General features: G+C 40.2%; 1 protein-coding gene across 2 annotated transcripts in view; it reads left to right on the top strand.

The window, feature by feature from the left end:
• The window catches only part of dapk1 (death-associated protein kinase 1), a 79,676-nt gene that overhangs the window by 48,877 nt on the left and 9,391 nt on the right, over window positions 1-21,408 (top strand). For both annotated transcript variants that reach the window (XM_080038397.1, XM_080038398.1), the window contains exons 8-20: window positions 51-203; window positions 2,439-2,484; window positions 2,710-2,799; window positions 3,998-4,090; window positions 7,688-7,807; window positions 8,360-8,458; window positions 10,137-10,235; window positions 11,625-11,723; window positions 12,018-12,215; window positions 12,735-12,932; window positions 15,423-15,521; window positions 18,597-18,674; window positions 20,208-20,424. In XM_080038397.1, coding sequence (XP_079894523.1) covers window positions 51-203; window positions 2,439-2,484; window positions 2,710-2,799; window positions 3,998-4,090; window positions 7,688-7,807; window positions 8,360-8,458; window positions 10,137-10,235; window positions 11,625-11,723; window positions 12,018-12,215; window positions 12,735-12,932; window positions 15,423-15,521; window positions 18,597-18,674; window positions 20,208-20,424 — 1,589 coding nt within the window. The remainder of the gene's footprint in view (window positions 1-50; window positions 204-2,438; window positions 2,485-2,709; window positions 2,800-3,997; window positions 4,091-7,687; window positions 7,808-8,359; window positions 8,459-10,136; window positions 10,236-11,624; window positions 11,724-12,017; window positions 12,216-12,734; window positions 12,933-15,422; window positions 15,522-18,596; window positions 18,675-20,207; window positions 20,425-21,408) is intronic.

Raw genomic sequence — 21,408 nt, 5'->3', positions numbered from 1 at the left:
TTTCATTTTGCCATTATCTCCATTGTGTCCACCTCTGTCCCACGCTACAGGCTGAGTGGAGCGTCTCCGTTCCTGGGCGACAACAAGCAGGAGACTCTGGCCAACGTGTCGGCCGTCGACTACACGTTTGACGATGAGTTCTTCAGCAGCACCAGCATCCTGGCCAAAGACTTCATCACAAGGCTCCTTATCAAAGACCCAAAGTATGTGTGATTCCTCTATCTGATAATCAGACAGGACTGTTTAAATATCTGCTTCAGACATTGATTTTTTCCCGAAATGTAGATGTTTAACAAAAGCGTGAAATCGCAGGGTGTCCCCCCGCGTTATAGAAATCCTAGAAAGAAGAATACAAATCATCAAAAAATGAAGGTCTTGAAAGAAAAAAACCTACATTAAAGCGGCAACGAGTAACTTTTAAATATCTTTTAAACAGCCTCATGTTTCCTCTCATAATCATAAATTACCTTTAACAGCAAACGAGACCATCAGTGCAAAGAAAGACGTTTTTATATAGTTTTTATTACTGCATTTGATCTGGTCGTACACCCAGTCCGATTTTCGGTTCACGCGTGCATGCTCTATGGTCACATATCCGTATTGGTCACAGATTTCAGTGTGGCGCAGTTACGCGATTTGAGAAGCCTATCCCTCCAGGTGAGGGAAGGGGAGCGGGAGCCTTGTTTGAGACAGTTGTTTGACGTCATAATGACTGATAACGGGGCTGAACCATTAAAGATAAAAAAGAAAATGCAATGAAGAAAAGCGAAAAGGGAGAGTGATAGTCGGGCGGGAGGGCGTTGCCAAGCAACGTATACACAATTTCACGCAGCGAACCTAGACTGCAGCATGGACTGCAGTGTTTACTCCTAAATGAATGAGCGGTAGCCTACTAAAACAAAGTTTACTTTGCCTCACCAGCATCATCAGATGACCATTATTCATCTGAAATAGTCATTATTTACAACATAAACACATTACCTCATCGTGATACTAACTAACTGCCATCTCTCGTTCATTCGCTTTGTGTGGGGACACGGACTCGTTCAGCTCCGTGAGAGGTGACAATGCATCAACTCAACAGGTGTGTTTAGCACTTACTGGCATTAGTTGATGCTGTGTCACCCATAGACTCACGGAGCCGAAAAGAGTCTGGTGCCCTCACACTTTGCTTTCAACACACGGACACGCACCATATTGCTTCCTGATTATTTGAATCTGCACGCCCTGCACGCTGCCTGCACGAGCTAGAAAACAGCTTCACGACAGCTGGCGTCGTAATAATACTACCGCTTTTGTTCAAAGGTGTCGCCAACGTGCCGACTTACTCGTAGTGGCTTTAATAGACATGGATCATTTAAGTGTTTCAATTTATATATTTATTTTTATAAAATGTAATGTGTAGGCCCAAATAAAACGTGTCACTACAGATGTTAAGGTACCTACACAGGTAAACATCTATCCCTCAATACCAAGTTGCTCTAGCAACAACTGAATGGCTGCAGCGTCACAGTACTTGTCATCAAAATTCTCTTTACTTCTCCTGTGTCTTTAGAGCAATGTAAATAATCATAGCTGTGGAGATAATTTCATTTATACAGGATAGAGGAAGAAAAGTCATGTTTAAAAAATAAATAAATGGGTGGGTAGGTAGGTAGGGTCCGAAAGAAGATACGTGACTTAATAAACATATAACTAATGGAGCTTTTAGAACTTCCCGACTGAGTGCATCAAAATGGAACGGCTCTTAATTGATCTACATTGTGAGCAGACATGGAGTCGCTCGGCTGGCACCAAGATTAATGAAGATTCCCCTCAAAGAAGACAGTACAGTAGATTACTGTTTAATAATGTCTAACCATGACACTAGACTGCACCAGCGTAGCCTCACCCTGCGTTCCAAATCACATACTCTTTCTTTTTACTACACTACATACTAAAGTACAGAAGAGTTTTAGGGCCACATGAGAGAAAAGAAAATCAGATAAGGAAGATTTTTTTTTTCATTATGTCAAGAAATGCCAAGAATAAAGACGAATACTCCAAAATGCTATTGGAGTTAGTGGGGCAACTATGTATTTTCAGCATACTACAATTGACATGCATGTATTGGGACATCCTAAATCTTTTTCTGGCATACTAAATAGTATGGGTATTGGAACGCAGAGTCAGTTAGAAACAGGGATGTGGTAGTGAACACACAGAAACTGGAGGAAGTGATGTTTCTCTAACGGTTTTGTTGGTTCACGTTTGACATGCTGAAACTCCTTCAAAACAATGACTATGTTGTTTTCATTGTTAGTTTACAACACTTATAAATATGAGTTGAAGAAGTGGCTTTACTTTCAACCACAACAGTTTCTGTTCAGTTGCTTTAATTGAATTTCAGATGAAATATTGTTATGGTTTTTTAAATATCGTACATTTTCTATTCACAGAAAGAGAATGACGATTCAGGACAGCCTCCTGCATCCATGGATCAAGGTTGGACTGAAAGCATTTGTATTTAATTTAAAACATTTGTACTGTTAAATATAAAAAAAAGTTTGAGTTTTATGTTGTGGGAGTAGTAGATTTAATGGATTGGTTTTGTAAGATAAATGTTGCCAAGCCCTCAGTTTATTGATTCTGTACCAAATGTATCTCGCCAAAGAAAATCCTCACCGGCTTTTTTTCCATTAATACATCTCTTGTGTTTTGTGATAACAGCCCAAAGACACTCAACAAGCGCTGAGCAGAAAGGAGTCGGCCGTCAACATGGAAAAGTTCAAGAAGTTTGCAGCGCGAAGAAAATGGAAAGTAAGTGCACTACTGTTAAACTGACTTATATATTTATTTAGTGCATTTGCATTTCTTTAATGTTAAGTAAAGAAATACATAGCATACTTAATCAAACCAATATACAACTTATTCCTCTTATTTTTACACACCTAAACCCAAGCTTCAGAAAGGACAAGTTACTACAAGTTACAACCAAATTTAATCTCATCACTGCACTTTGGCAGCTTCCACCAAACCAAAAACTACTTTTGATGTCACCACGATTCACTGCCAGCTCACCATAACCCATCACAGTTACAGCCAGTGGTCGTCCCCTTGTCTGTTTTGGTTCGTCACGGCTGACCCAGCAGCGCTCCAGGCCTGATAGTAATGCAGGGGACTGCTTATGCGAGCTGGTTTTTGCGGTGCTGTCATGCCATGTCTCTGTCTTCTGCTCGGTTAGCCACTAAGACTCACACACTGGCAGCTTCTGGCTTTTGCAGTAAAACCGTCATTTTACTTTTTATAGTTTATTTATTTCCACATATTAAGCTGATGCCAAAACATGACAAAGCAGAAGATATGGCGCTGTAATCGAGGCCAAATTCTACTGATTTAAAGCCGAAAAACACCTAACAAATCTTGTTTAACAAGTCTTACTCAAGACCTAGTGTAATGAAATATGTAAGGCTGTTTTCCTTTTTTAAGGTGTACGAATAAATATATTTGTAACTGACCTTATTTGCAGTTTTACATCAGTTTTTCCGAAGGACAAAGCACTTATAAGCTGCTGTCAGCTCCACAATGATTGACAAAACACATAAATCGGTTTCATAAACTTATACAGAACAATTTTTTTTAAATGGAAGGGAAAGGTCGTCACATTAACCGTTTAGGATTTCAGCTCTTTTCCTACGCAATCGTCTGTTTGTGTTTTGAAATGTGCCCCTTCAGGGACGAATAAAGACATTCTGAATTTAATTTTTAATTTAAATATAAGAGTTACAGATGTTTGTGCACTAACCCTTTACCGTACGCCTCATCAACTAACTCACAAGTGCACAGTAGGAAAAGCTTTTGAGTAATGTCACCTAGAAGTATCAAATACTGAGTATTAATTAAGAGTAAAGTAACTGAAGTGAATCTAAATAGGGCCGAGAAATTTCTTCATGGTCCCCTGAACAGATGAACTTGTTTTACTTGCGTTTTTTTAAACATAAATTCTTCTGTTTTGCAGCAATCCGTCCGACTGATCTCCTTATGCAACCGCCTGTCCCGCTCCTTCCTGTCCAGAAGCAACATGAGTGTGGCGCGCAGTGATGACACGTTGGTAAGACTCTGCTTCTCATCTGTGTGATCAGACCTACAGGCACCAGCCAATGCACAAAAAGACATTAAAGCACAGGGCTGGATCCTAATTCATTACGTTGATTGAGTTTGCAGCAATTAGTAGCTAACAAGGGATAGTTCTGTACTTTGAAGTGGGGTTGTATAAGGTACTTAGGTAAAGTTAGTAGGCTATAGTTAGGCTGTTGCGAAGCAGGTAGGGCGGTCGTCAACTGGATTGCGGGGTCGGTGGTTCGATCCCCTGTCTCCCTGACACAAGTTGAAGTGTCCCTGGGCAAGACACTGAACCCAACATTGCATCCTGCCTGGTAGCTGCTGCTATATGTGTATGAATGTGTGTATGAATGGGTGAATTTGTACAAAACAAATGTAAAGCACTTTGGGTGTGTGAAAAAACAGGGAAAAGCGCTGTTTACCTCAATTACACTCTAAATGCAATATACACAACCCTAAGCTAACTGCAGCAACACGTTGCTATGGTTGTATGTATGGCTTCTAGTCAAAAACTTTTTCCCTTCCGGCTAGAACAACTTGGTTCCTGTTTAACCTCTAGCACTAATTGATTTTTACAAATTATTTTCTTGAAATGCATTTTCTTATTAAGACAGCGGGCTCTCAGTTACTGCTCTGGTATTTTCTACCTCAACAATCTCTCCTTGAATCTTGAGCTGCAGCGTGTAATTGATCTGTTCCTCATTTCCACCAAGTGCCACAGGTCAGGTGTTTGTAAGATTGTTGGAATTTCAGAGGCTGTGTGTGTGTGTGTGTGTGTGTGTGTGTGTGTGTGTGTGTGTGTGTGTGTGTGTGTGTGTGTGTGTGTGTGTGTGTGTGTGTGTGTGTGTGTGTGTGTGTGTGTGTGTGTGTGTGTGTGTGTGTGTGTGTGTGTGTGTGTGTGTGTGTGTGTGTGTGTGTGTGTGTGTGTGTGTGTGTGTGTGTGTGTGTGTGTGTGACTTTCAAACAGGCTGGGCTTATACTGTAGGAATGTGCCTGCAGAGAAGGAAATTAGTTTAAATGCACATGTCAGTTTCTATGAGACTGTACACCGACATTGATACAGAAAGCTTTTTGGTAGCGTGTGTGTCTTTAAGGTGACACACTGCAGATGAAAACATTGTTTTTTCAAGCACTGGTCAATTTGGAGATTTCTGGCTATTTTGCTTCTATAAGATACCTTCTATACTAGTAGAAATACAAGGTCCAAAAGTTACTGTGGTGTTTATTTTACCAAACTTTATCAGTTTGCTTCTGAAAATCGTTTTGTAATGTAAGTAATCAACTGGCAAAGTGTCATGATGATGTCTATAGGTCAAACATTTTACCCTATTCACCTGCAGTGTCTCGCCTTAATACTGCGTTGATAGGGACAAGCCTGTGCGGTGTAAACAGTGCAGCTTTAGTGAGAGGCTTAATCATTTACAGCAGGCCAAGGCCGGGCCTGTTTCCACAGCAAAGGATTACAACAGAAACTTCCTCCTGTCACAGGTGAGCTGACAGGTAGATGGATGAAGCATATTGAGGAGACTGCGCCCCCTGTAGTCCATGCATTGAACTGCAGCGGTGCAAAAGCTTTTCTAATAACTTCTTTGTCTTTATCGGCTGAGCTGTTCCCGGGGTTAAGTGTCTCGGTTAAAGACTCCGCTCAGGGGGCGGGTGTTATAGTGCAGCCAGCGACCCTTCTGTAAATCTACAACCGAGACATTGTTTGTGTTAAGAGGGTGGAGGGTGGAAGTAAGGTAGGGAAGGAGGGGGTGAGAGCTCCAGAGGTACGAGTAGTATGTCCGCAACAAATTATTATTCATTATTTATATTTAGTTAATCTGCTAATCATTTTTTGATTGATTGATTCTCCTGATTATAACTCAGCACTGCAGTCCCTTGGATACTGTAATGATACCATAGTTTTAAGTAAGTTACCATGTTTTTTTCTGTCTGTTTGTCCGGCTACGATTATTAATTCACCTCACCTCTAGTCTGTTGCTATGGAGAAGAAGCACATTTTCAGAGAAATGGAAAACCGACTTTAAAGAGCCTTCAGCCAAAGGACATTTTGTGTAGATTTTGTTTTGTCAATGTAACAAGCATATAAGGTTGAGTCACTTGTACAAAATAGCTCCAAAAATAGACTTTCGAGAGGCAGAAGCATTACTCATTGGCCCCAGCTTACCTTGATTTCCCAGACCACATTTTTTGTTATCTGAATGCCAACCTCCTTCCTTGTGTTTTTTAGGGTTATTATCCAGACACCAGAAGTGTCCTAGTCATCACACTTTTGTGGATTTTTGTAACAATGAATGTCTTCTTAATTCAGGGAGGTTTTTAATTTGTCACTTACCCACAGGCTGTTACCAGAACCCTACTGTGGAGAGAAAATAAAAAAATAAGGTTAATTTGTAAATAAATAAAAATAAAAGCAAGCAAGAAAGAAAGAAAGAAAGAAAGAAAGAAAGGAAGAAAGAAAGAAAGAAAGAAAGAAAGAAAGAAAGAAAGAAAGAAAACAAAAATCCATCCTTTGACACGAATTCCAATTTGCAGAGGGTTAAAAAAAATCCTAAACGATTGTGTTGACATTGACGATGATTCCCCGGCAGGTTGCTTGGTACACATGTGTGTTGTGTTTCCATCTCTCTGAGGGGGTTTAGTCACAGCTCCCCCGTTGGGAAGGTTGTGTTGAGGAATGTAGCTGTGTGAGAGTCACGCTCGGCAGAACAACCGACACATCAGCCTCTCTCTTCTTCGTCTCTTTGTGCAGCGGAGCGACGCGGCTGATTTCTGCTCCGTCCAACTGACTCTGGCTCAAGGTTATTGGGTCACATGTCACATGACAGAAATACAGTATACACTAATAATAATAATAATTGATAGGTTTTATATAGCGCTTTTTTGGAGGTCAGTCAACGACGCTTAAATATATTATACTGCAGAGCTTTTAATGTAGGTATAATTCTGATCAAAATGTTCTATTCCGTTTTCATCAAGTATGTCTTGTTTTTTTCTATGATTTGCTGGTTTTGCAATCTTAGTCATAAAAATAAGAACAAAATGGTAAAAATTGTAAGATCACAGGTGTTTAAACATCCTTTACAAACTGTGTTTCTGGCGCTTCCATCAAGGCGGTGGTTTAGTCTCCCCAAAGGCCACACAATTACATAGAAATTGTCTTTTATTCCCACTGAAATTAGCTTTTTTTTAAACAAACTATTACCACAACCACAACCATCGCTCTGATGGTGACTGTGAATGATATGGATCTGGTCCTGTTTTCGTAGTATGATGCATCGTATGTATTTGTGTCGACAACTGTCAACTACTAAAAAAAATTACCTCATGGGGACACTTAAGTTTTACTGTACTTGACTCTATACACTACACTACTCTACTGCAGCTTCGAAAGACAGAAAAGTCTGTTTGTTTCTGTGTGTATTCATGCCTGAGAGAAAGATGAAAGACTGACTTAAGGGAGGAGGGGGGGGGGGGGGGGCGTGTCATGTGAAAGAAGGAATTCACAGGATTAATGTTTCCAGGGATACAGTAGATCATTCTGTGAACAGTAGAGGAGTAACTATCTGTCCCGCCCGTTTAGGATGAGGAAGACTCCTTTGTGATGAAGGCCATCATCCACGCCATTAACGATGACAACGTGCCCGGCCTGCAGCATCTGCTCGGCTCCTTGAACAGCTACGACGTCAACCAGCCCAACAAGGTGAATATGTTTGTCTGTGTGTTTTCATTCAAACTACAAACAGTACTGCACCATACACCATGTCCTCCCAATCACAAGTCAACACAAACGGGAAGAAAAGGGGAAACTTCTATGACGTTTCACTACTTTAAAAAGTATTTCAGTGCCCATATCACTCAGAAATCATCTTCAAATCAAAGTTTTTCACAATTGTCAGACTTGCAATTTTATATTCCTTTTTCATTTACCTCAAATTGTATTTCCATCACAAAGCAGACACTTTCTAAAACACAAGGTACTATCCCATGTTCCTATGTGTAATGACATGCAGTCAAATGAAGAATTGAGATTGACGCATAAACACATCACAGCCACCAAAAAATGTAATTAAAGTGTGTGTGTGTGTGTGTGTGTGTGTGTGTGTGTGTGTGTGTGTGTGTGTGTGTGTGTGTGTGTGTGTGTGTGTGTGTGTGTGTGTGTGTGTGTGTGTGTGTGTGTGTGTGTGTGTGTGTGTGTGTGTGTGTGTGTGTGTGTGTGTGTGTGTGTGTGTGTGTGTGTGTGTGTGTGTTGCAGCATGGGACCCCTCCCCTCCTGATAGCAGCCGGCTGTGGGAACATTCAGATCATCGAGGTGCTGATGAGAAAAGGTGCCGAGATCAAGGCCCACGACAAGGTAACCACTCATCTGTTAGGTGTGGGCAGGATGCTAGAACGTCATCAAAATAGTTTAAAAATGGGGGAGCTCGTGGTGTAGTGTTCAGAGCGTCCCCCTAGAGCAGTGGTATTCACTATTTTTTTCAGGAGAGCCGCACTGACAGGACAAAGTCAGCAGGAGAGCCATTTTTGCTGCAAAGTATCAAAAGCTATAAATCCAGTCATACATAAGCACGCCTGCTTATTAATATGTAATTCTTGAACCAGTGTTTCCCACAGTATTTTGTGAAACTGAGGGAACCCAGTCCTTAGGGGGGTCCGGGGGCATGCTCCCCCGGAAGAAAATTTGGTACCTTTTAACCCAGAATGCATCAATCTGGTGCACTTTTGGAGGAAAATTAAGAGTTGTGTGACTGTGTACTATTATCTGGAATAATATGGAGACACTGGGTCACATAACATGGAAGCTATTGAAGAATAAATTATTATCCTACTTTTTATTCAAATATTTGTTAAAAAAAATGTATGAATGACATATAATCAATCAAAGTGGGTGTGTTCATATAATACCCCCCTGGAATACTTTTGTTTACCTTTCAAAGGTAAATGCATCAATCTGGTGCACTATGAGAGGAAAATTAAGAGGCTAATTCAACTGTGTCCTATGTGAGCTGTTTAGCAGCCTATTATTTTTCTGGAATAATTCAGAGACATTGGGAACCCTGCCTGATCAAAGTGAACATACAATATGCAGTTTAGCCAAAACACTTAATTTTCCTCTTTTGTGGAGCTTTTCATCTGTCCACCTGGTGCCCAACTGGTTATGAATAGACATCTATCAATGTACCAGTAACCAGCATGAAATGTTGAAATCGCATCCAAGCTAGCATTGTTGCGGTACCGTGCGTGTGGTTGCCAGGTTGTTAAGTGTTCTCCAATTTAAATGTCCAACTTAGCGATATGAAACGAGATCTATTTTTTTGCAAATGATTTAATATATTCCATGTTCGTGAGCATACCTGTGATAGACAGTATCATGCATAACATATTTTTATTGACCATGAGTTAGTTTTTTCCCCCACAGCCCAATCTATCCAAGAGCACATTCTCCCTTGTAATGCATGAAAACCGCAAATCTGGCAACCCCGCTGTCAGTCAGCGTACGGCTGAGCAAGTTTAAATATATTATTTTCTAGTCTGTATTTCCACCTTGTAATGCCGTTGTTGACTTATTCTTTTATTACTTATTTGTATGAGAGCAGCCACGTTAGTTTAACAGGTTTGATGTTATAGATCTGCTTGTTTTTAATGGTTTTATGAAATATCTGTATTAACTGCATGATCATATCACAGTATCTTTTTATTGCCATGCGAGCCGCACATAGAAGCTTGGCGAGCCGCATGCGGCTCGCGAGCCGCGCTATGAGTAACGCTGCCCTAGAGGCTGGCCTGTGGTCATTCTCTGCATGTCATCCCCCTCTCTACCTCATTTCATCTCTCCAAACTGTCTAATAAAAAGCAAAAAATGCCCAGAAAAATAATCTTAAAGAAAAAAAAATAGTTCAAAATGTTATGCAGTATTCTAGAAGGATGTGTTCATATCATGCTGCTGCAGACCTGGTCCCAGAGAGCTTGGGTTCTATTGTAAAGGTCAGGGATAAATCCTGGAATGTTCTCTTCCCTCTGGAAACCTTCAGAGTGGAGCCAACGCGATCTACTACGGAGCAAGACACGGCCACGTGGAGACCCTGAAATTCCTCCATGAAAAGAAATGCCCTCTGGATGTCCAAGATAAGGTGATTCAAGTGCCTCTCGCTCCCCCTCTCTGCATGTCACATACACACACACACACACACACACACTCAATATTCTACTCACCACACAGTTATCCCTCAGCAATTACCTTCAAACTCCCACCCATCAAACCTCCTGGGAGGCCTTACTTTGATTCTCCAAAAAGATACTCACACAAACACACACACACACACGCACACACAAATTCACACGTTCACACCCAATCATGCACCTGGGGAGGGAGAACACCAGTTACTCTGGCATTTTATCAGCTTATATTTGCTGTTGCTATAGAAACAGGTCTTGCTGAGAAAGATGGGCTGTCTGCGTGTGTGTGTGTGTGTGTGTGTGTGTGTGTGTGTGTGTGTGTGTGCTTTTCGTAGCCTTGATCACAGAGCTTTGCTTCGACAGACGAAATCCCTTAAGTCTCTCTATCAAATCATTTTTACCTGCTGTTGTGTCTGAGAACACGGAGTCCTCCTCAAGCAGACCAGAGCATCTCTGCACTCCAGGCACTTCTGATTATTATTATCTAGATCTGTCCAAGGATCCTCAACGTGTCATCTTACTTTATTATTACACTACAGCCCTGAATCACAGGCTCAAGTCAAAAGCTTCAAGACCTTTTAACACCTTTTTTTAACCAGCCAAATCGTTTCTTCTCACGTACGTACGTGTGTGTGTGTGTGTGTGTGTGTGTGTGTGTGTGTGTGTGTGTGTGTGTGTGTGTGTGTGTGTGTGTGTGTGTGTGTGTGTGTGTGTGTGTGTGTGTGTGTGTGTGTGTGTGTGTGTGTGTGTGTGTGTGTGTGTGTGTGTGTGTGTGTGTGTGTGTGTAACTTTGTTCATTGAATAGATCTGTAAACGGTGTTATCCCTCATACATCCATTAGATGTTATTTTAAAGTAGTTCACTTTCGGCGTCTCCGGTTGTCGTTTCACATCAGCAGCTTCTCTGCAAACGAGCGTCCATAAAGTTAAAACTGACGGATCGATGTGTGCAAACGCTGGGCAGTAAAATCTGAATGCTTTGTTTAAGTGGAAGTTCAGGGAAGTTGCTGACTCAGAGAAAAAGGCAGGTCTAACGGGAATATGTGTTTCTTCGCCATACCTCAAATTAAATTAAAGTTGTGCTTGACATCAGTTTATGTAAGCTTTTCTTGCTGTATCCTTATTTATTTATAGCATTATAGTATAGTATTTTTTCTCTTTCCTTTTAAATTTTATTTTTATCTCTTGATGTTGGATTTCTGTTTGATAGTTAGCCCTGAATTGTGTTGTCATGTATTGTTTTTGTGTTGGTGGAATAAAAAAATAAAAATAAAAATTCTTGCTGTATATGTGACCTGCTTACCATTGGTTAATATTGTGTTAATTCTTTATTACCTCGCCCAGTCTGGTGAAACTGCTCTTCACGTAGCGGCTCGCTATGGTAACGTGGACGTGGTGAGCTACCTGTGCAGCATCAAGGCCAACCCAGATCTGTGTGACAGGGTGAGGAGACACACACACACACACACACACACACGTACACGGACACACACACACACACACACACACAAATACACGCACATACACAATCACTCACTCACTCACTTACTCACTCGCTCGCTCGCTTGCTCGCTCACTCACTCTCACACACACACATACACACACAAACATACAGTCAAACACACACACACACACACACATGCGCATACACACTCACTCACTCACTCACTCACACATACACACACACACCTACCCCAAGTATTTATTCCTTATGCGTTCTTCTGTTTGCGTCCTTAGGAGCAGGAGACCCCGCTGCATTGCGCTGCGTGGCACGGATACTCCACAGTGGCTCGAGCGCTCTGCCAGGCGGGTTGCCATGTCGACGCAAAGAACCGTGAAGGGGAGAGTCCGCTGCTGACGGCTTCGGCTCGCGGCTTCTCCGACATCGTGGAATGTCTGTTGGAGCACAAGGCCGATGTAGAAGCCACTGATAAGGTGACACTTTAAACGGATGCAAAATGTATAACTTTTTTCTGACTCCTTATTTTTCAGGACAACTTAGAATAGTATAATAACAATACATAATTTTATTGTATTAAAAAAGGTGAGTTTACTGAATCTAAAAACATTAAATAGTTCATTGAACATCACTTCAGCTTCCCCTGTTAGAGTCCAGCGGGGAACCTTTGCTGCAAGTCTTTCTTCTCATGAGAATCATTACAGTTTAATATTCAGATCCACTTACCTACAGCTGTACATTTCACATGAAAATGAACCTGAACAGACACACAAACATGTTAAAAAGTAACAACATCCAACTAACTCTTTAACAATGTTTATCAATTAACATTACTAAAGATTTTGCCTTTTATTTTAATTTTATTATTATTTATTTATTTTTTGTGATTGTGCAGGTGTTTGTTTTCTTGTGTGTGTTGTAAAAAAAGAAAAATTGCATTAAATATATTGTAAAACATTGCTAAAGATTGCCCATGTTCCCTTGTCTCTCTGCAGGACGACCACAGCTCCCTGCACCTGGCGGTGCGGAGGTGTCAGGTGGACGTGGTGCGCTGCCTCCTCAGACACGGCTGTAACCTGGACCACCAGGATCGCCATGGCAACACGCCGCTGCACATCGCCTGCAAGGACGGCAACCTGACCGTCGTCATGGCGTTCTGCAGCGCCAAGGCAAACCTGGACCTGCCCAACAAGGTGAGGACTAAACACTGCCCACCCACAACAACCACATATCCTATTGAAAATAACTTCCATAGGGGCGCTCATGGTGCAGTGGGTAGAGTGTCCCCGGGCCCAGGGTCAGGGTCAAATCCCACCTGGGTCAGTTCTCTGCATGTATTCCCCTCTTTAACCCATTTCAACTCTGTCTCCCCAAAATCTGTCTAATAAAGCTAAAATGCCCCAAAAAAAGAATCTTTAAAAAAGAAAAAGAAAAATCATTATCAAGCAATTATACACTAATTAAAACATACTTATGAATATTATATAACATTTCAACCAAGTCTGTTCTAAAAAAATACCAATACATTCTACGCACTGCTACTTTAAAGATTCACAGCAGCAATATGGCTTACAAATAGTGGGCTACTGAAAACGCAAAATATCAGCACTGGTTAAAGGGACAGTTCAACAAAATCTGAAATGGTTACTCGGATTAGAATGGAAGCAAATCCCTGCACTCAGCATCCAAACCTAGAAAGTACAGGCTGTCCATGGTTTAGACATTTCTAACTGTCACTTTAGCGCTCAGATGTCCACAAACTTTTCACCATGTAGTGCAGCTGTCTTAGCCAAGCCTTACTGGTGCTAATCACAGGCCAAACAGGGATAAATAAACAGAGTATGCAAACATATTAAAGATTATAGCCAGATTAAAGGGGTTTTCTGTAAGTATAAACACCTGCGGACTGTGGATTTTTTGCTTTGTGATCCCATCTAATCTAGACTGGGTTAATAAATCTGCCACTTCGCATTATATAGTATGTTGATTGTGGTAGTATAGTTGAAAATTCAGCACTCCTTTTAACTGACCTCTAACTTTTACTGCGACCATTTCACATCTTCTGATAAAAGTAGCTTTTTTTTTTATACTTAGTATTTGTGTGAACGTGTCCTTTTTGATTAAGCTCTCACACATCTGGTTAATATTTGAGTCAAGATCCCGTCTTGCTTTGGCTCTCTTTGCCAGGCTCCGCTTCCCACATATGTTTTCTGCCTTTTGCTGATTTCACAATATATTTTGACACCATTCGTTTTAATGTATTCTGCTATGGGATGGCTTTTCACAGACGCTGGCAGCCTCTTTCACATGTGGGAACGTTTATTTTTTCCCCGCCGCATAGTTCAGGGAAGTGATGTGCATCGGGAGCTCGCCAGAGAAGTTGTGATTTATTCATTATTTTCAGTTTGAGCTTTTTTAAAAGCGTATCCAAAGCAACATGTCACACATAGCCGAGTCTGTGCCTTGATTTGTCTTCCCTGTCAGCTGTAGACACCGGGGGAGAAAAAATGACATCGAGCGGAATTGAAAATGTCTCATGTTCGGTTATTCAGCACTATAAAACCGGATGAATGCTTCCTTGTTGATTTGAATTGTGACAGATGGGACTTGATTTGAAATGTTGCTTTCAAACATGCTTATTTAGTTGTGGTTATTGATATTTTCCGAAGCTTTTTCTTTTATTCTTCTGGCAGAGACAACCTTTTTGGTACGTTTCAATTTGATTAAGAAGAAAATAACACCAGTACAATTACAATATATCTTGGTGAAAAATACTGATTATAATTACATACTGTCGTCATTATGGTAACTACCGTTGAATGCTCTGTGAACACAACACAGCCCCTCCTGCTTTAATGACCAGTTTTAGTTTTTTAATCAGAGCAGAGAAAGAATGCATTTAATGTGACTGAAAAGGAAAAACATTGGAGCCCACACATTGCAATTAATGCAAAACACGGTGTATGGTAATTTTGCCCCTTTACAGCACTAACAGTAATATTGGATGAATATCATAATAATGCTGTTCTGACCATTCAAATTGTACATACAGACATGTTTAGCGTTTTATCCTAGTCCACTGGAAGCAGGTAGAGTATAGCTATCATCATGTTACGTCTCTAGCCTATGAACAATCACCCCGCCCGCCGCCTGTTTCACTTCTATTGACGCCCACGTGACGGACACATTTAAGCATTTCCTTGTTTTTGTTGCAACCGTTTGTTTACCACTGGTCAAGTTGGACTGAGCGTATGGTCACATTTGGCCAGCTCAAACAGAGATGCTGTTGTTTTTTGGATATTTTTTGGAAGTACATTTTTCTCATGTGTTTCATAACATTATCAAACTACCAGACTATAAACTGTAGTGCAATCATCTCCAGGCTTTTTTGCAGGTTTTGTTAAAGCTTTGCTGTAGTTACTAATCCTATAGAAAAATACATTTGAGGTCGAGATTCACTTTTGGTGCTCCTTTTTTTTATATATATATATAAACAGTTATTTATTTTATTCAAATGTTTTATTATTATCATTATTATTTTCATGTTTTATTTTATTTATTTATTTTTTAACGTGATGCAATACAGGACAAGACAGGTGAAAGACATGACATTTATTATTGTAACACATCACCTTTTGCGTTGATTAAAAACCCCTCTTTCGTATGTGTGTCTCTTTATCCAGTATGGCAGAACTCCGCTCCACCTGGCCGCTAACAACGGGAGCCTGGAGGTTGTGCGTCATCTCTGCCTCTCCGGAGCCAACACAGACGCAGTCACCAACGTAAGTCACCACCTAGCTTCATTCCTATTATCACCTTTTACCTTCACTTAACAGTAACAGTAGCTTAACATTATGGCATAATGCAATATAGGACATGCATATATTTACCACAAGCTATTGCAGGTCTCCTAAAAGCTATTTTTCTCACTGTTCGACAAAAAATCCAGTGCAGCTTTTGCCATTTTGATTAATAATACTGAAAAAAACTGGTTTATATATTAAAACTGCTGCTCTCAGTGAAGTGTAGTGTATTGGTGCGTAGAGGATGTGCCACCATGACGGATTGTATAATATTTTATATTGCCTAGATGAGCAAGTATATGAGACATAGCTCATATAATATACAAAATGAAAATATCTAAATAATGACTTGTGATGTGAGTTGGTAATTTTCTGCTTGGGCTGCAGAGCAAGTCGCTGCTCAGTTCTTACACACATACTTAGTAGAAGAAAAGCTGATGGCAGCTGTTTCAACTCAAACTGGATTTATCGACATGAATTCATTATTAGACAGTGCTCGCCCCTGATTTTCAGCGGCACAGCCTTTTTCCCTCTACAATCTCTCTGCCTGTCGGTTTAAGGCTTAACAATCTTAATGTGTTTCCTACATTTTATTAATGAAATTGATGTGACCTCTTGATCCCTGTTATTCACCTTTAATTTCCATTTTAAGTATAGCTTCAAAGTTTCTGACTTATTTGCCCTTTACACAAGACTTAAGGCGAACAGGGGAGGAAGGATTTGGTGAGGGAACGGGAATTTTTGACCCAACTACTTGTCTTGTTTGCTTCCTCTGTGTCTACATTAAAAGTACTGTAAGGAACCAGTAAGTATGGTATTACCACCAAATTCATACAACACAAATACACTGTAAATGCAGGCTAGGCTCTATTATAAAGTATAATAATGGAACATTGTGGAACATGCAAACCATAGGAATAAGTAAAAAAGCTTCCTTCATTCCCCTCTTGAATTACCATACACTGTAAATATGTGTGTATGCATTAACTGATATTCCTGCAGTTCTGGTCTTGACTGATCTTGAAATAAATCCAAGGCCTTCTTGTTCAAGACAACAACAAGACAGAGTAAAAATGCGGTAGATTCTAAAACCGAGACCTTACATAAGAGACCTCGACCTGTCCAAGTACAGCAACACTGATATATAATATATTAGAGGTAATGCTGCATGTATTTAATATCTAAAAAAGTTAAAGCCTTTTTGAGAGATTCCAGCAGCCAGACATACCGCCCTCTCTCTGCATTTTCTAGACTTTAATATTGTATGAAAGCTGATGTGCTATGCATGTTTAATACTGCAAAGCACACTCAGATGTATAATTCATTGTCCAGTGGCGTGTGGTCAGTGATTCTTGTGTGGAAAAGCTGAGGGAGGATACAGTAAGCTAAAGGCTGGATTTCTATGGTTTGTAACTCACTGTATTGTAACTTTGAATTAAATTTTCAGCCTTTGTATTATATGTTACCCCTGCTGTTGCTATGTCTTTTATGTCTGTTTTTGGACCTCAGGTTTATCATTTATACATTTTGTTGGTGAAAAGGTGAATAAAACAACAGCAAAGAAGAGAGAGACTTTTGTGTGAAATTTGAGGAAAATGTGCGATTCAAAGTTATAAACCAAATGTAATAACTAGCCCTAAAAGATACTGTACATGATCTTATATTCCTGTCTATTTTTTGTGCCATACATAAACACACACATAGTCTGTCAGTCGCCTAGCAGCGGTGGTGATATTCTTAACACTCATTCCATGCCATCTGTACCAGCAATGTCCCATGAATTTGCTCACGAGTACATCACATTAGGTGGTACATTTTTTGGGGTCCGGTCTGCATTTCATTTACATTCACACCATGGGATATTGAGCCGATCGAAACAACTGAAAGGTCAATGTACTAACCGCTCTTATAATCGTATGTGACCTTATCAGAGAAGGGTACAGGTATTGATAAAACTTCAGATTAAAACAGTAAGTATTCGGGGTACCCGGTAGCGCTTACCAAATAAGGCAAAAGTCCTTGTCGCAGCATCCCCCTCTCTCTCTCTCCCCATTCCCCTCTTTTGTACTTCTTCAACTATCAAATAAAGGTTTAAAAAAAAAAGTATTCCTTATTATTTTTCAGATAAAAACAACAGTATGTATTCCCTGTGTGTGTGTGTGTGTGTATGAATCGCTCTGTGGGCGTGTTAAAGCTGTCGGTGCAGTTTGTCCCAGTGGAGCAGCAGCCAGCGCCGGACAGTGACAGATGGCTGCGCTAGTGGAAAGAGACATGAAAGTTGACGGGGTCTGAGGCGTTTCTGTGTCAGTGTGTTCAGGAGGAAATGGAGAGAGAGAGTAACAAATTAGGGCAGCACTGGAGATTGATGGAGGAGAGGAAAAAAGAGAGTGTGTGTGAGTGTGTGTGTGTGTGTGTGTGTGTGTGTGTGTGTGTGTGTGTGTGTGTGTGTGTGTGTGTGTGTGTGTGTGTGTGTGTGTGTGTGTGTGTGTGTGTGTGTGTGTGTGTGTGTGTGTGTGTGTGTGTGTGTGTGTGTGTGTGTGTGTGTGTGTGTGTGTGTGTGTGTGTGTGTGTGTGTGTGTGTGTGTGTGTGTGTGTGTGTTGTAGCTCTAGTTTATCTACTGGAATCAACTGTGGGATTGTCATACTTAAAATGAACTTCACCAATATTTTTTTTTCACATCCATGTCTGTTAACAGGCGTTGGGCTGTACCGCAACATGAGAGGAAGAAAATAATTGTATAAAAATATTTTGTGTCTGTGTTTGGAGCTGTGTGAAATCAAGCAATGACAGCTGGGGGTCTGAAGACTAAAATTAAAATCCATGTGTGTAGAGTCAGAAAGAAGTTAGCTTACAGGACCTGCGTTGTGTTTACTCACAGCCTACAGATGTTAGGCTCCCCAAATGTAATGTCAACTAAAACATGATTTGAAACACTTGAATGCACCTGCCACATGCACACCAGCCCGAGGTAATGTAAGGGACGTGTTGTTGTAGCTGAATATTTCTCATGCATATATTTATCCCTTTCTCTCTTTCTCTTCTGTCTCTCTCAGGATGGAAAAACCGCGGAGGATTTGGCGTACACTGATCAACATGAACCTATTGTTTCTCTGTTGGGAAAGCTTAAAAAGGTGAAGAAAACACACACGCAGTACACACACACACACACTGACACACTCACACATACACACAAACACACACAGAGTAAACCTAGTTAATTCTGAATTACATTGCTATATGAATGTATTGAAGAGGAACTAATAATAAAAATATTTTTTCACTACATGTAACAACACTACATGACGCACAACCAGGTTTCACAAACGCTCATCACACTTGGTTTATTTCAGTGCAGAGGTGTGGAGAGAGAATGTCTCCAACCGGGAAGGTGTTAGATTTTTGCATCCCCCCGTCCCTTTAGCAGTTCGTGGCGCCATTTTACTCAACACATACAGGTTGAAAATGTTATAAAATGATATATGTATGAAATTCTGTATGAAATGTTTGTAGTTGCTTTAATCTAGCAGCTTTTAATTTTTCCCCCAAAAATATTCAAATACTATGCCTGTTGTTTTTGTTTCAAGTTACTATTTTATGACAATACCACAACTAGTAGCTTATATATCAATAGAGATGAGTATTAAAAGGTTACTTTTGGATGTTTTTTTTTGTCACATTTTTAGCCTTATTCATCTAAATAAAAAAAATAAAATTTGCATTCGGGACAAAGCATTCAAACCTGAGAGCAATAATTGTGAAATCAGTCATCCTCTGCATATGCTCGGCTAATTCAAGACATTTCACCACATTGATGCCAGTGTTGAAAGGAAACAGCCCTGACTTCCTAAGAACCAAAAGAAAAAGACTTTAAAACAAGTACATGTCGAGTTCAACGTAATTTATTCCATAACGAGAGGGGTTCATTCTGCTCAGATGTGAATCACTGTTATTGAAATTAAAAAGCTTTTATTTGTTGAATGTGTTAATGTGACCCAGGTGGGAGGAGGGAGTGCTTTCAGAACCCACACATCCACTCGCAGTATTTGAGGCTTTTTTTTACTGATGTCTGACTCATCTGTTTGGATGGTTTTACATGTTAATAAATGTTATCGTTTGAATTGGCATAATTACTGCTGCAGGGTACAGATGGGTGAACCACCTTTTTAATAAAATGGCTTTCATTGTTTATAATTGTAGTTTATATAGTGTGCACTGTGCAGCCTGCCATGTTTCTTTACACAGAGAACCTTTGTATAGCGATGGGTGGATCCATTCAAATAACATCAGATAGTCATTTATAAAGGCAAACAGCGGCTGCATGAGGTGATGGGGATTTACATACAATATACTTTATGGTCGCTGTGTTGAGCTTTATAACAACATTAAAATAACTGACTGAACCAGATAGATTCCAGTATTGTTTTGTTTTTTTGATTGTCAGGTGAAAGCTAAAGGTTAGGTTTTTTTTCAAGCAAAACACGATCCAAACATAGTGGCTTGTATTTTCTGAAACTGCCCCTCACTAGTACATACAGTATCTGTAAAACAGCATGCCTATACCCTTTTAATTCCTGGTCATCAAGTTCCATTTTTAAATTGGCTGTAGCATCCAATAATTTCAGTTTGAAGATTTAATTTTTTTAAATTTTCCATACTCTTTTCAGGACAACCACAAGCTAAGCTACATCCAGGCGCTGCGTCCCACCGCGACCCCTCAGCCCAGGATCAAGCTGAAGCTGCTGGGTCACTCTGGGGCGGGGAAGAGCACCCTGCTGGAGTCCCTCAAGTGTGGCATCCTCAGAAGCTTCTTCAGGAGGAAACGCTCTCGCATGACCAACAACACACGCCACCCAAACTCCCCCGTCAACTCCAAACCTGCTGGTAGGGGACAGAGCTAAGATAATCCTTCACAAGACTAAGCTTTCATCTGCCAACAATCACAATGGTTACTAATGCCAAAATGGATGTATCATTTTAATTATATTCACTGCATAGCAAGGGTGTTCATTTAATGCTTGACACCCAATTAAGACAATAAATAATGTGTTCAGTTCATTCTGATAGTTTTCAATGATCATACATGAGTTGTAAAAGCAAATGAGACAAGAAAACACTTTCTTTATGTAGTTATTATTAATGCCTTATCACGGGTCTAAATCCCTGCCAACTCAGACAAAACGATATAATGTGATTACTCTCTATCCCGTCATAACATAATAAGTTTCATATTTTTACATGATACATATTACATTATTATGAGATAATATCTATTTTTTATTTCCTTATCGGCTTCAATACGCCATAGTTTGCCTTTCAGTTTGGTGCCCCTCTTTAAAGGCTTTATTTGTAGACGTGTAGGATCTGTTGACCTCTAGTGGGAGAACCTAAAAAGACGTGGATGAGATGTCTGCACGTCTATAACACACACACCTCCCCTCCTTTCACAGATCTGACTCAGGGCCGCTGAGGTGAATAGGCTAAAAGCAAATCATAGAAAGGGGCTATTTTGACCAGGAGCTCTCTTTCTCTACAAGCAAAAACAAACTTAGACGCACAATAAGAAATTGAAAAGCACCAACACCAAGATTGACTTTCTTCTTAACCCTTTTCACCATAGCAACTATCCTGCTAACCTTAAATAATAACCCCATTACTCTTAGAACCCTAAATGGAATCTTAAAGTAGCAATAGTCAAACCTTTTAACTCAGCCTGGTCTTTGTATAGTTGTTTTTATTTTTTTGTTAAGCTCAGTCCTGCACTCAGTGACTGGGCTGTGATAAGACTCCCTGATATGTTTATTGTAGTCTTAAAAAAAACACAGACACTTTTTTCCCTCCTTCTCACACACACACACACACACACAC

This window comes from Ammodytes marinus (genome assembly GCF_949987685.1).
Source record: "Ammodytes marinus genome assembly, chromosome: 2".
Classification (NCBI taxonomy): Eukaryota; Metazoa; Chordata; class Actinopteri; order Uranoscopiformes; family Ammodytidae; genus Ammodytes; species Ammodytes marinus.
This window is presented reverse-complemented; position numbering and strand designations above follow the sequence as displayed.